At 41.2% G+C, this 16,456-nt stretch overlaps 1 protein-coding gene across 1 annotated transcript in view; it reads right to left on the bottom strand.

The window, feature by feature from the left end:
- Nucleotides 1–16,456, bottom strand: part of APPL2 (adaptor protein, phosphotyrosine interacting with PH domain and leucine zipper 2) — a 67,646-nt gene that overhangs the window by 39,194 nt on the left and 11,996 nt on the right. The window contains exon 2 of the mRNA XM_007948237.2: nucleotides 11,629–11,727. Within this exon, the coding sequence (XP_007946428.1) occupies nucleotides 11,629–11,727 (99 nt within the window). The remainder of the gene's footprint in view (nucleotides 1–11,628; nucleotides 11,728–16,456) is intronic.

Raw genomic sequence — 16,456 nt, 5'->3', positions numbered from 1 at the left:
TTGAACCACCAGCCGTCTGGTTAGCAGGCAAGTGTCTTAGCCACTATGCTACCAGAGCTCCCTTGATACCTCATAGGAATCCTTAAAAAAGATAATTTGACAAAGGCTTACTGATAGTATCTCTTGTGTTAAACAGAAACTCCCAAGGCCATTGCCAAGGCAGAAAGACAAGTGGGTAGCAAACCCGAAAGGAAAGCAGACCTTTGGGCACAGAGTGTTTCTTACCATGAAACAGAGAGTTTACTATTGGCAACTGTCACCAGAGACCACCCTAAGGCCTCTCAAGGCAAGACCATACATGGTGGATATGAATGGAGAGGCTGGGGGAGCAGGGGCAAAGGAAACCCACGAGGAGTCAAAGTCACAACATAGACACCAGCTTCCATCTATACTGAATCCTGGCCTGAGATGCTGTCTAAAGCCAAGTGGCCAAAAGTCTCTTTCATCCCAGTGTTTACCACAAAGCTAGGAGTCATGGCTACGCTAGTTTACGAGCTCCTCAAAGTACGACGCGCATGGGGTAGTGAGGAGTGCAGCAGGAACAAAGGCTGCAAACCTGTGGTTGGGGCAGACTGCAGAGGATGCCTGCTGAGGACTCTGACTTTCCACTGGAGGCAATGGAGTAGTGCTGAGGAACTTCGGCAGGAGAATGCCAAGATCATACCTGAGCTAGAGAAAAACAATTGAGCACCTGTGTTGTTATTGTTAGGGACCACTGAGTCTGTTCCGACTCAGAAAGACCCTGCGTCTCTCTGAGAATGAAACACTGCCTGGTCCCGCAACATCCTCCCAGTCATTGCTATGTTTGAGCCCATTGTTGCAGCCACTCCCATTGCACTGAGGGAAGGAAACACTGAAGGGGGAGATAGGATGGTGTGAGGGGCACTAGTCAGGACTGCATTTAAAGAAGTCAGGAAAAGATTTTAAAAAAAGAAGTCTGGGCCTGAGTAGAAAGAGGGTAAGAAATACAGATCTGAAGAGAGGCATTTCTGGGGCAAAAGCCACATGTCATGAGCAGGAAGGAAGAAGGAGTCAAAGGAGACTGGGTTTCTAGTTTGGATGACTGGGTGGAGGACAGTGCCCTCAGCTAAGGAGGGGATACAGATCTGGGAGTGACAATGAAGAGAACAGCTGGGATGTGCTGACTTTTAGGTGGCGATACCCTGAATTCAATTCTTCATTCAATATCTGTGTATCAAACATTTAATGGGGCCACGTAAGTATAGAGAAGGTACTCTCTTGGAGCCCACGGTCCACTTAGGGTCAAGGAATCCCTACTCACTGCACCTTAAGTACTCTAAGGTACAAGTGCACAGGGCACTTGGACATATATGAGGGACTAGGGAAGGGGCTGGCGGTTCAAACCCACCAGCCACTCCTCGGAAGGAGTGGCTACTACTCCGTAGTGGGTACTACTTCCGTAGTGATACTGCCTCGGAAACCCAAGGAGGGGTCACTATGAGTCAGGGCCGACTCGATGGCAAATAACAACAACAACAACAACAGGGAAGGGGCAGAGGAAGGAAATGTGTCAGAGACACCTGAGGACAGTTTTAAAGGCTGGAGAGGTCATGTGCCAAGAAGCTGATGGGGATTCCTGGCCACAAGAATAGCATAACAATGGCTGGGGGAGTAGTAGTTGTTGTTGTTGTTATGTGCCTGGTAATTCAGCAACAGCCAGAGACATGGCTGGAGGAGTAGGCTAATGCACAGGCCACCAAGAGTTTCACGTGCCTTGCTGTTGAAACTTTTGCTTTGTGATTATAGGGAGCCATAGAAGCATCTTCAGAGGGAGTAGAGAAGGGAGGTTTCAGTGTAATGGATTTGCATCTAGCTGTATGGTGGAGGAAGAACTAGAAGCAGAACTCTTCCTGGACTGGAAGACTGATTAGGAGAGTATCACAGTAGCCCAGGTAAGACCTAAAAATGACAACAGGCAAACATTGTTTGGAATGTAGACCTAGAGCTTAGGAAAGAGACAAAGGCTAAAAACAAAGACTTAGAAATGCCTGTCACTGACATGAAGGGACCCTGGTGGTACAGTGGTAAAAATGCTTGGCAGCTAGCTACCCAGAGGGAGTGAGTAGTTGAACCTGTGGGCTCAGGACCATAGTCGCAGGGGACATCAAGCTCAATTCGCATAACATAACTACACATACCTCCTACTTTGGCAAGTAGCGACTGGGATCTTAAAAGCTTGCAAGCAGCCATCTAGATGCAACAATGAGTCTCTCCTCATCTAGAGCAAAGAAGAATGAAGATAACCAAAGATTCATGGAAACAATTAGTCCTAGCGACTGGTACACCATGCGATCCACAGCCTATATGACTATGAGACCAGAAGAACTAGATGGTGCCCGGCTACCACTGTCAACCACTCGGAGGAGGATCTATGTAGGAGATCCTGGATAGAGAGGGAAAACAATGTGGAATGAAACTCAAAATCATTTGGAAAAAAATAAGGGAGGACCAGGTTTGCTGGTCTGATAGAGCCTGATGGAACCACTGAGACTATGGCCCCTAGCTGCCCTTCAAGTCTGGAATTGAATCCACACCTGTGGCTTCCAGCCAAACAAAAGACAGGCATACTAGTTGAACAATTACCTGAGGTAGATACACCCCTTGAGAGAACAATCATGGGAGATTCTAATGAATCTAATGGCAAAAAAAAAAAAAAAGTCTTTGTTGTTTAGTTACTACTTGGTGATATGTGGGCTTTCTTGATTAGTTACCACTTGGTAAGCAAAGAGTGTTCACAGAGTAGTCACAAAGCAACCATAGGACATTCTTTTTTGCTAACATAGCTTTCTTGTACAATATTGTTCTGGGGAATGGCTTACATAGTTTTGTTACAAAGAAAACATTTCCTTAGATATCAGGTTATAGTTGATCAAATTAAAGTTTCACTTCTTAAGAGTAATTTATACCTTTTCAAAATGGGATTGAAGTTCAGGCCTGGAGGCAAGTACCTCAGAGATTCAAATTTTCGGGTCTGCTATCTCATACTTATATAAGGATAGACATATAGACCAATGAGACAGAATTGAGAGTTCAGAAATAAACCTGTAATCTATGGTCAACTGATTTCAACAAGGGTGCTAAATTCATCCAACGGGAAAAGAAAAGTCTCCAATAAATGGTGCTGAGACAACTAGATGGATCTTCACATGCAAAAGAATGAAGTTGGTTGGACTTATACATCACACCACACACAATAAAAATCAACCCAAAATGGATCAATGACCTAAATCTAAGAACTAAAACCATAAAATTCTTAGAACAAAACACAGGAGTAATGCTTCAGGACCTAGTTTTTGACAATGGATTTTTAGAGATGACACCAAAAGCATGAGCAGAAAAAGACAATATAGATAATTGGACTTCATCATTAAAAACTTCTGTGCATCAAAGGATCTTATCAAGAAAGGGAAGAGACAGCCTATGTAATGGGAGAAGATATTTTGGAACCATATCTGATAAGGTTTTCATACCTAGAATATATAAAGAACTCCTATAATTCAACAATGAAAAGACAAATCACCCAATTAAAAATTGGGCTAAGGATTTACATGGACATTTCACCAAAGAAAATCTACAAATGGCAAATAAGCACATCAAGACATAATTAACATCATCAGTCATTCCACCACTGTTAGCAAATGCAAATCAAAAGCACAGGGAGGTACCACTTCACCCCCAGTAGGATGGCTATTATCAGAAAATAACAAGTGTTGACAAGGATCTCAAGAACTAGGAATGCTCATCCACTGCTGGTGGGATTATGAAATGGTACAGCCATTGTGGAAAAGAGTTTGGTGGTTCCTCAAAAAGTTAAGCATAGAATTATCATATTACCCAGCAAGTCCACTCCTACATACCCAAAAGAACTGAAAGCAGAGTCAAACTGATTAAGTGTACACCGGTGTGGACTGCAGCATTTTTCACAATAACCAAAAGGTGGAAACAACCCAAGTCTCCATCAACAGATGAATGGACAAATGTAAAATATGTGAAATATACACATAATGGAATATAAGGCAGCCATAAAGAGAAAGGGAGTTCTGATACATGCTACAACATGGATGAACTCTGAAAATGTTGTTGCTAGGTGCCAGCAAGTTGATTTTCAACTCATACTGACCCAATGTGACAGAGTAGAACTCTCCTATAGGGTTTTCTAGGTTTGTAATGCTTCTCTTCTTTTTAATTTTTATTGTGATTTGGGTAAAAGTTTACAGAGCAAATTCATTTTCCACACAGCAGTTCACATACACTTTGTCTCATGACATTGACTGCAATTTCCCACAATGCAACAGCTCTCTTCCCACTTCCTCTCCATAGTTACCTCTTCCATGTCCTTCTTGCCCATGAACTCCCGCCCCCCAAGCTGTCTCCCTGTGCATATACAGCCCTTCCATTCTCCCATGATTGATATTTCCAAGGGTTGTACCTACCTGATGGAAATGTTCAGCTCATATGCCTATCTTTTGTTTGGCTGGAAGCCACAAGAGTATGTCCAATTCCAGACCTGAAGGGCAGCTAGGGGCTATAGTGAGGGGTTCCACCAGGCTCTATCAGACCAGCCAAGCTGGTCTCTTTTTCTTTTTTATGATTTTGAGTTTGTTCCACATTGTTCTCCCACTCTATCCAGGATCTCCTACATAGATCTCCCCCACTGAGTGGTTGACAGTGGTAGCTGGGCACCATCTAGTTCTTCCGGTCTCATAGTCATACAGGCTGAGGAATGCATGGTGTACCAGTCCCTTGGACTAATTGTTTACATGCATCTTTGGTCTTCTTTATTCTTCTTTGCTCTGGATGAGGAGAGACCCATCGTTGCATCTAGATGGCCACTTTCCCAGCTTTTAAGATCCCAGTCGTTACTCGCCAAAGCAGGATGTGGAACCATGTTTTTGTGTATGATGTTATGCCAATTGAGCTTGATGTCATCTGGAACCATGGTCCTGAGCCCACAGGTTTGTAATCCTTATAAGAGCAGATCACCGGGTCCTTTTCCTATAGAGCCGCTAAGTGGGTTTAAGCCAACCTTTATGTGAATAGCCAAGCACTTACCCACTGTACCACTTGGGGTCTTTTGAAACATTATGCTGAGTGAAATAATTCAAACACAAAAGGGCAAAAATTGCATAATTATACTCTTATGAAGTATCTAGAATACACAATGTATAGAGGCGAGAATTTATTACTTACCAGGGAGGGCATGTTCAGGGGGGTATGGCCACAGCAAAAGACCTCCTTAACGTGTTGAAGAGCAAAGATGTCACTTTGAAGACTAAGGTGCGTCTAACGTAAACCATGATATTTTTAATTGCCTCATATGCATGTGAAAACTGGACAGTGAATAAGGAAGATTGAAGAAGAATCAATGCCTTTGAATTATGGTGCTGGGGAAGAATACTGAAAATACCACGGACTGCTGGAAGACTGAATAAATCTATCCTACAAGAAGCACAGCTATAATGCTCCTTAAAGGTGAGAATGGCCAAACTTCATCTCACCTACTTTGGTTATGCTGTCAGAAGGGACCAGTCCCTGGAGAAGGAGATCATGCTTGGTAAAATGGAGGGTCAGAGAAAAAGGGAAAGACCGTCAACGAGGTGGACTGACAGTGGCTGCAACAACAGGCTGAAGCACAGCAGGAGCTGTGAGGACGGCACAGGACTGGGCAGCTTTGTTCTGCTGTGCACAGGGTTGCTATGAGTCACAATCGACTTGAGGGTACCTAACCACCACCACCACCACCAGAGAAGGTGGGCGGGGGAGATGGGGAGTTACTGCCTGAGGAGTACTGCATTTCTGTTATGGGTGATGGAAAAATTTAGAAATGGATAGTGGGAACAGTTATATACCATGGTAAATGGAATTAATGTCACTGAATTGTACATGTAAAAATGGTTGAAATGGCAAGTGTTTTTATATATATTTTATTACAATAAAAAAATACATCCATTTCTGACCCTGTCTGCCTCTGGTACACTTCTCCCTCTGATTATAAGTTCATACTCCTAGAGGCTAATGATCCTCATTTTCTTTCCCAGTAGATATATTAATTTGTTTAGTTTGGTATCGGTATTTATCACCATTTTTAAAGAAAAATAGTTTCTTTTTTACAATACCAAATTTATGCATAGTTTCCCTTCTACGTATTTTACTCTTAACCCCTGCAATTGACTTTAACTCAATTTGGGAAGACACTATTCTTATCTCCGATTCAGTCTTTTAGTTTTTAGGATCAGTAGTTCTGAACTCTAAAAAGTTGGGTTAAGAACAGCTGCAGAGATGTGACTATGCTTGATTAAGCCTGCTTGGCAGAAGGAAAGCAAGAGTCTTAACCATGATTCCCATGCCACAAAATTGCGTATTTTTAAAATTTTGCTTAAAATATAAAAGGCAACCAAACAAAAGACAGGCATGTGAGGTGGACATTTACACTAGGTAGACACACTCCTTGGAGAGAACAATCATGGGAGAATAGAAGGGCTGTGTATGCACAGGGACATAGCTCAGGGGCCAGGAGTGCGTGGAGGGAAGGTAACTATGGGGAGGAAGTGGGAGCGGAGCTGTTGCACTGTGGTAAATTATAGTCAATGTCATGAGACAAAGTGTATGTGAACTGCTGTATGGAAAGTAAATTTGCTCTGTAAAGTTTCACCCAAATCACAATTAAATATATATGTATGTATGTATATATACACATACACACACACACACATACATTATATATATATATATATATATATGAGCTCTGGTAGCATAGTGCATAAGGCACTTGACTGCTAACCAGAAGGCTGGCAGTTCAAACCCACCAGCCACTCCTCGGAAGGAAGGTTGGGCATTCCTACTTCTGTAGTGATACTGCCTTGGAAACCCAAGGAGGGGTTGCTATGAGTCGGGGCCGACTCGATGGCAAATAACAAAAACATATATATATATATATATATATATGGCAAAAATAGAATAAAACAAATAAAAAATCCCATCTAGATTAACAGAGCCAATTACAGAGGCTGGACACCAGCTGGAGAAAAAATAAGGGGTGCAAGAGCTACCAGGTTTCACTAATACTTCTGAGAACAATAGTTTTACTGCCCAGCCAGGAACATCACTTTACCTGCTCCTGTTTTCTCAGGAAAATAACTGAGATAGAAGAGTTAGGGTACCCAGGTAGATTTCATGGTGAGAGTCTATTAAATCCATTCCTGAAAGTTTTAAAAAATTTAAAACTCTTTATAAGAGAAACAAAATTATGGCAGATAAACAGAATCAAAATAAGTGTCATATCAAATGTACTAAATACAAAATTTGAGCAGATTTAACTGAGATTATGTACACACCAGATCTAAGTAACTAATCTAGAAATGTGTACAGCTTCCTTCACTCAAATGGAGTTCTCACCCTCTGCAAAGGCACACTGAACAGTTAAGAATCAGATCCAACACCATGGTCTAATATTAGACACTGAAAATAGCCATAGTCTATAGCTTCACTCCAGAGCTTATGCCAAATAAATTTCCTTTAAACCGCCACAATCAGCAAAGCTGCTCACACACTTTCCTTTAGTTTTGCTAACTCTTCCTCTTTCTGTAACTAAGAGCTGAACAGCATTTACTGTATCAGAATCCAGAAACGTACCATGGGGTCTGGTTAAAATATCTAACTTTTATGAATATTTATCATTTATCAGCAGCATAAACTTAGTTTTTAAAATACAATAATGAAAAAATACATCTTGCTAAGTGCCTCTGTCTTAAAAAATGAAATTTTAAGACTCTATCAATCTAAGTCAGTATGTCTAGGTACACAGTATTTAAGGAATAAAGTGAAATTAATCCAAGAAAACATACTTTAGGGGAAAAAACTTCAATGAAAATATTGAGAAGTTGTTGTTGTTGTTATTATGTGTCGTCGAGTCAGACCCGACTCATAGCGACCTCTCCTTGGGTTTCCGAGGCGGTATCACTACGGAAATAGATTGCCCAACCTTCCTCCTGAAGAGTGAGTGGCTAGTGGGTTTGAACTGCCAGCCTTCTGTTTAGCAGTCAAGTGCCTTAGGCACTATGCTACCAGAGCTCCTATTGAGAAGTATTACTGCCTTAAAATATATATGTACCAAAAGGAGCTGATCAAAGGGGAATCAGAAAAGCTTTCTTTATTAAATTAAAACAAACAAACAAAAAAATCCCTGAGCTTTCAAATAAACTTGAAAAACCAACTGACCCTAACCCAGCCAACCTAAACAGAGCTGATCACTAAAAGTATGGCTGAGTTTGGCAGCATTAACCTGACATGCTAACTAGTGTCTGCTGCAGGAAACTCCGAGGTAGGGGGATGGGTTTCTGGTTAGTATGAGAACCCATGTGATGGTCATGTGGTATGAATTAAAAGCTAGTTACAGCTTTTTGGAATGCAAGACCCACTTAATTTTGGCAAAATGTAGTTTTCTAGTTCGAAAGACAAAAGGCCTAACAGTGTGTTTGGATATCTCTGAGTAGACAATTGGGACAGACGTGGAAAGGCAGAACTGAGACCTGTGTGGCAGAAACACAGCCATTGAGTTTTGGGCTTTTAGGTCTCAAATAGCAGACAAATAATTTAATGACAATATTCAATTACTGAATAGGAAAGCTCAGGTATAAGCCCAGTAAAAATTCCCATTATTTTCACATTTAGAATATTCAAAGAAAACCACAGAAAAAACATATAATAGGAATGAGGGATGCTTAAAAGAAAAATCAACAAAGTCCTCATGTCCCTAAATCCTGAATGTCTTACCAAACTAAATAAAATCACAAATGAGCACCTAATTCTTCTGGTGGTTAAAGTGAGATCTAATGCATAACTGACACCTGTGTAATATTATATAGGTCACAAATACACCTGCAGCCCTGAACCCTGGATCTGAACTTTCAAGATTTCTCTTTCCACTTTGATACACCATGGACAACTCAAAATCAGACTTTCAATTATGATCTACATCCTCTCTTCCCCCTACACACACACACACATACACACACACGCCCTGCTCCTCTTGTGGGCACCCCCTCTGTGTATGTACTCCATTCAAGACAAAGACCTGGATATCATTCTTGACTCATCTTTAACTTGCCCTACCTTTTTATTTCACCAGTGTGCCTCCTAAATATTTCTGAAATCCAGCCACTTCTTTCCACAGCTACTGCCACTTCCCTACTTCAGGTCACCACTCCCATGCTTAATAGTAAGAGTGTGGGCTTGGGCATCAGCAGACTTGTTCTAAAATGTATAAACTGGGCAGACCTGGACAAGTTACTCACCTTCAAATTCTGCAGTCTCTTGACCTATAAAATGAGGGTAATAACAATGACCATATCCAGAACTGTTGGGGATTTTTAATGAGATAATTAATGTAAAAGCCTCTAAACAGTACCTTTCTGGAAGGTTAAGTATTCAATAAATGTCAACTATCAAGAGTCTCAGAGTCATCCTCTTCCTCAGTGCCAATGCAAATCCTCTGGGTTGGTGATGCTCCACTCCTAGCTCCCCTAACACTCTGATAATTGACTGTCTCCCAATTCAACTGTAAAGTTCCTGATGGCAGGGACTGAGCCTTTCTATTTCTGTAATCCCATGACGTCTCATCTGTAGGTTACATAAACGCTTACTTCCACTCAAGCATTTATTGACTGGGTACTGGCTTTGTGAAGTCTTCTCTCCACAGTTTAAAATCCATGATTCCCATTGTAGTCCACACTATTTATCATAAACCTCTTTCTATTATAGTAACCCTAGTAAAAGGAGCCCTGGTGGCACAATGGTTAAGTGCCTGGCTGCTAACTGAAAGGTTGGTGGTTTGAATCCACCAGCTGATCCATGGGAGGAAAGACCTGGACATCTACTCCACTAAAGACTACAGCCTAAGAACCTATGGAACAGTTCTACTCTGTCATATAGGGTCACTATGAGTTGAAATCCACTTGGCGGCACACAACAATCCCAGTAACAGTCATGACAGAAACACTTTCTTGAAAATACTTTTCCTACCTTTTAACACTATCTTATTCATTCTTCTCAAATAGTTTGCAATGATTACTGACTATATTTTAAAGCTGTCACTCTGATAACAGTTGTTTGTGAACGATTACTATATTCCTACACAAAATTAAGTAACTGTTCATGAAAGTACCTTTTATCAATTCATTTATCATCAATAAAAAATAACTATTTGAACTTATTTTCTCTCTCTGGACAGCTATGCAGTATATTCATTTATCTCTTTAGATCTGTATTTAAATATGATCTTCTCAACAAACTTTCCTTGACAATGACAATTTTATTTAGGCTGCCAGTCCCCATTCCCTTCCCAGGTTTATTTGTCTCCATGGAACGTGTCAATGACCGACACACTACGTGCTGCTGTTGTTCGGTGCTGCTGAGTCGGTCCTTGAGTCATGGCACCCTCATGCACAATGGAGTGAGACTCTCGCCTGGCCCTGCATCACCCCCAGGATCACTGTGGATCAGAATGACACACTACATACATCATGTATTTATCTTCATTGTCTACCTCCCCTCACAAAAATGTAAGCACAAAAGTGCCTCACACACAGTTACTCAATTTTCTGTTGGACAAATAACTCATTGCTGTTGAGTCAATTCCAACTCATAGAGACCCTACAGGACAGACTAGAACTGCCTCAAAGGGCTTCCAAGGCTGTAAATCTTAATGGAAGCAGATTGCCACATCTTTCTCCTGTGGTGCAGCTGGAGGGTTCAAATCACTGACATTTTGGTTAGCAGCTGAGCACTTTAACCATGGCACCACCATGGCTCCTTTGGAAAAATAAATGAGTGCTTAATAAAACAAGATAATAAGAAATGGATATATATGGGCATTAAGAGCTATTTACTATGAAATACAGTATTTCTTTAGATACCATCAACAAGAAAAAGAAACATTGCCATGTACAAGTTTAAGTCAGTAGAGAATCGATAAGAATTACCAGCTGCCATGTTTTGATGTGTAGCATAATGAATTTTGTTTTTAAATAACTCATAAGAATTCTCTTAGGAAGTAACACACATGGGCACTTCTTGATCTTAAAATGATTCACTTTTGCTACTCAGCAATTTGTTTTCTTGGTTTTGCAAGCCAGAGATAATTATTCCTCAAAACAAAGAAGCCACACAAGGGTTTCAGAGCTGTGACTCAAGTCTTTTCAGAGGAAGCCCTTGAAAAAACATCTCCACCCTCCCACATCGCCATCAAGACTGCCCACTGGTGAGAACGACAAAGAGCATGTCTCTAATACTGAACCCACTCATTCACAAGAGGAAGAAACTCAAATGTTTCCCTTTGGGCTTGAATTAAAAAAAAAATACAAGCAGGGATGTGGTCCCTCTCGATTGGTTCTAGTTATGGAAAAATTATTCTCTTTCTTAAGCAATGAAAATAGACTGGGCTTAGTTTTGTGAGGTGAACAGAAGTGAGAGAAAAAAAATCCTGAATTTATTTCAAAATTTCAGATGGTGTTTTTCTGACTCAAAATTCTCAACCTCCTGAGAGAAATGTGAGATGAGGGCAGAGGGTCCCTCCTCTAGTCCCCTGCCGGTGAGGGGGCAGCGGCATACCTGGGCTCCATAGACGCGCTGCATCGCCTGGAGCAGCTGGTTGGTATAATCTGTGAGGGTGCCAGCATCCTCTTCAAATACGCTCAGTAAAGAGCGAGTCTGCAAGAAAAGAAGAAAAGAGGTCAATTTTATTACTACATGTGAAAGTTACAAAGGTGGTAGAAAACACATGTACATATACATACACAAACTGAAATAGGGAGTTGATGTTGTTGTTATGTGCCATCGAGTTGGACCCAACTCATAACAACCCCTCCTTGGGTTTCCAAGGCAGTATCACTACAGAAGTAGATTGCCCAACCTTCCTTCCGAGGAGTGGCTGGTGGGTTTGAACCGCCAGCCTTCTGGTTAGCAGTCAAGTGCCTTAGCCACTATGCTACCAGAGCTCCCGAAATAGGGAGCGAAGGTGCTTATTCCTTCTCTTGCTTTTTATTGCAAATACCAGTACAAGCTGATTCCGGGGGCTTTGATTCAGAACTCATTTTCTAATCCTTTATAGACTATACAGCACAGGAGCAAGTGGAATACAATCTGAGTCCGGAGTCAGATTAGGAAAGTCAATTTTTAAAAGATTCAGATTAAAAGGGCTATTTACACGTCCTAGTGTTAGCTCTTTTCTAAACACCAATAAAATCCATGCACTAAAAAAGAGCAGCCCCTCCCTTCAAGTCCATAAACTGAACAGGAGGTCAGGCCCATCTGTGCACCTGGGGTTTGGTTAGGACTCCAGCAGTTAGCCATCTGTCTGCTTCGCTGCAATCTTGGACATTTTGCAGGAATGTGTCATTCTCTCCTCTTAAGACAGTACAGTCAATTTCCATGGGTTCTTTTTTTTTGGGGGGGGGGGTGTCATATTTTATGCAACCAATTTTCAAACTCATGTGCAGGAAATTTCATGAACCCTGGACCCACCAGTAACAGTTCTGGGCACAAGACTCAAATAGTAACTTAACAAGAATGTAGCCCAGCTCCTTTGGAAAGACTGACTACTCAGAGCTGAGAGCAGCTGAGCAAAGGCATAAGATGAAAAGTATTTGCTACTGTTTTCATCCACAGTGCCTGGCTCACACTCAACACCGTAGAAGGGCTTGTATACCGGATGGTGTATCAACAGCTACCAAGATGTCATATGAGAGACCGTATCTACTCAAGAGACTTTCGTTAACGTACCCAACGCAGCAGGCATTTAAACTACTACTTAAGTTACAACAGGATCTTTACTTCAGGAAGTAACCCATTAGGCTTAGAATGGAGAGTAAGTTATAGAAATGCCTTTAATGGGGTGATATCAAAGCACTTTACAAACCATAATCCATTAAGGCTCATTATTTCCCTGTAAATAAATTTCAATTTGTTCTTTTTCTAACCTACCTGAGGTAAGTGAGCAGTAATTGACCCCAAAGCATCCCCAATAAATTGCAATGGGAACTTCAGCATTTGTTCTTTTATTATCATTTTTTTTTATTTTTGCAGTGTTCCTTCCCTTCCCTTCTCACCTCTGGTAACCAACAAAATTTCCTTCCATATATAAACCTTTCCTTGACGTTTTACCATAATGAACTAATACAATATTTGTCCTTCTGTGATTGACTTATTTCACTCAGCATAATGTCCTCCAAGTTCATCCACGTTATGCAGTGTTTTGCAGACTGGCATTTTTTTTTTTTTTTAATTGTAATTTGGGTGAAAGTATACAGAGAAAATTCATTTTCCACACAGCAGTTCATACATATTTTCATAACACTGATTACAATCCCCACAATATAACAGCTCCCTGCCTACTTCTCCCTGTCGTAACCTTTTCCCTATGTCCTTCTTTCCTATGCATTCCTGTCCTCTGACCTATTTCCTTGTGCAAATACTGCCCTTCTGATCTCCCATGGTTGATGAGTGTAAGGACTGTACCTACCTGGTGTAAACATTCACTTTATATGCCTGTGTGTTTCGTTGTTTCATTGGAAGCCACAGGAATGAGTTCAGTTCCAGGCCTGAAGGGTGACTAGGGGTTATAGTGTCAGGGGTTTCACCAGTCTCTATCAGACCAGGAAGCCTAGGCCTTCATATTATTTTGTTTTGTTCCACGTTTTTCTCCCACTCTATCCACCATCTCCTGCACGGAACTTTGGCATTTAGATGGCTCTCCCACCATACATGTTCTAATGGTGATTTCTTTCCATGACCTCTGGTGCACTTCACAACAGACCAAGCCTATTCTGAATAAGGCACCTGTAGGATCATTTTTTAAAAAGAGGTCTCAGTGGAAGCAAAACAACATCATTTAGTACATGTTGTGCACAATGAGTGGGCTGGAACAGAACTCTTCGAACATTTTTATTATAATCCACAGTAAGAAATACTGTGTATCACACCCTGAGCAAAGGTTTCACCAAACAATATTTATTACACTGATTTTTTTCTATTCTATTCTGTTCAATTCAATTTTGTTCTATCCATTTGTAAACAAAAATCTTGGCTGTGATTAATTGGATTTTATAATTCACTAAAGGATCTCAGCCTACAGGTGAAAAACACAGGTATAGAATTTATATTTCTTGAAAATATCTGAAGAAATTAAGTGAAAAAAACAAACATATTGATAAAAGACATTTTCAGAACCTGCACTGGAGAGGGGTGTGTGTGTGTGTGTCTGTCTGTCATTTAATATTCATTCATTGCTCCCTGCTCTCATCCAACATCCACAGAAACCTTTTGCTGGGTAGAGACTCAAAGGTGACCAGAACCGATGCTGTCTTCTCCAGGAGCCTGTAGTCTGCTGAGGCCTCTCAAAGGATCTGTAATGCTCTTGAGACCAAGTCAGTATAGGGTCCAAATCTATGCTATGACACTAATTTGCCAGGTTAATGAGATTATTAGTGCAAATAAAGTGCCTCCTGTGCGTGAACAGTGACAGCAGGGATGATACTGCTGCTGCTGATGAACTTCATTGATTGCTTATTACATGCCAGGCACTAAGAGTTTTGCATGTGTAACGTCATGTTAATTCTATAGCAACCGTGTAATCTACATACCCATTGCTGTCAAGTCAACTCTGACTCATGCAATCCTATAAGATGGAGTAGAACTTCCCTTAGGGTTTCCAAGGCTATAATCTTTGCAGAAGCAGACCTGCCACATCTTTCTCCTAGCAGCTGGTAGACTCAAACTGCTGACCTATTGGTTAGCAGCTGAGCAGTTTAACCATGGGACCACCAGAATTCCTGTAATTTACAGTTATCTTTAAATGTCATCTAATAGGGTAAAAAAAAAAAAACAAAAACCTCACTGCTATAGAGTCGATTCGACTCATAGCAACTCCTCCTTGGGTTTCTGATACGGTATCTTTATGGAAGTAGATTGCCCTATCTTCCTTCCAAGGAGTGGCTGGTGGGTTTGAACTGCCAGCCTTCTGGTTAGAAGTCAAATGTCTTAGGCACTATACCACCAGAGCTTTGAGGAGAACACTCACTCTAATAAGATCAGACCTTCTTATGTTCAGTGGGAGCTCTGGGGGCTTAGTACCTAAGGCATTTGACTGCTAACCAGATGGCTGGTGGTTCAAACCCACCAGCCACTCCTCAGAAGGAAGGTTGGGCAAATCTACTTCTGCTGTCATGTTGTTGTTGTTGCTATGTGCCATTGAGTCGGACCTGACTCATAGTGACCTGACCCCTCTTTGGGTTTCTGAGGCGGTATTGCTATGAAAGTAGATTGCCCAACCTTCCTTCTGAGGAGTGGCTAGTGGGTTTGAACCACCAGCCTTCTGGTTAGCAGTCAAGTGCCTTAGGCACTATGCTACCAGAGCTCCTCAGAAATGCAAGGAGGGGTCACTATGAGTTGGATCCAACTCCATGGCAGTGTGTTTTTTTTTTTTTTTTTTTTTTGAGTTCTTATGTTCATAGTGCTCAATGCTATAGATCACCACTCATCTGTCAGTCTGTCTTACTGTGCTGGCTTGTGTGATATAGTAGCACTGGAAGCTATGGCACTGGAATACTTAATTATGCTCATGTGGAACCTGTACATAGACCAAGAGGCAGTCATTTGGACAGAACAAGGGGATACTGAATGGTCCAAAATCAGGAAAGGTGTGCATCAGGGTTGCACCTTTTCACCATATTTATTTAATCTGTATGCTGAGCAAACAACCTGAGAAACTGGACTATATGAAGAAGAATGTTGCATCAAGATTGGAGGCAGACTCATTAACAACCTGTGATATGCAGATGATACAACCTTGCTTGCTGAGAGTGAAAAAGACTTGAACCATTTACTGATGAAGAACAAAGACTACAGCCTTCACTGTGGATTACGCTTCAATATAAAGAAAACAAAAATCCTCACAACTTGACCAATATGCAACATCATGATAAATGGAGAAAAGCCTGAACTTGTCAGAGATTTCATTTTACTTGAATCCACTATCAATGCCCACAGAAGTCAAGAAATTAAACCACATACTGCATTGGGCATACTACGCTGCAAAAGACCTCTTTAATGTGTTTAAAAAGGAAGATCAAAGAAGAATCGATGCCTTTGAATTAAGGTGCTGGCAAAGAATATTGAATATACTATGGTCTGACAGAAAAACAAAAAAAAATCTGTCATGGAAGTGCAGCCAGAATGTCTGCTAGAAGCAAGGAAGGTGAAACTTTGGACGGGAGGGACCAGTTATCAGGAGGGGCCAGGCCCTGGAAAAGGACATGCTTTGTAAAGTAGAGGGACAGCAAAAAAGAGGAAGACCCTCAATGAGATGGACTGGCACAGTGGCTTCAAAAATGGGCTGAAGCACAACCATTGTTGTTGTTGTTGTTGTTAAGTGCCGTCGAGT

This window comes from Orycteropus afer, unplaced genomic scaffold (assembly GCF_000298275.1).
Source record: "Orycteropus afer afer isolate SDZICR_OR568_19922 unplaced genomic scaffold, OryAfe1.0 scaffold00209, whole genome shotgun sequence".
In the NCBI taxonomy this organism is placed as follows: Eukaryota; Metazoa; Chordata; class Mammalia; order Tubulidentata; family Orycteropodidae; genus Orycteropus; species Orycteropus afer.
The sequence above is the reverse complement of the archived record's forward strand: the minus strand, read 5'-3'. Positions and strand labels throughout refer to the sequence as shown.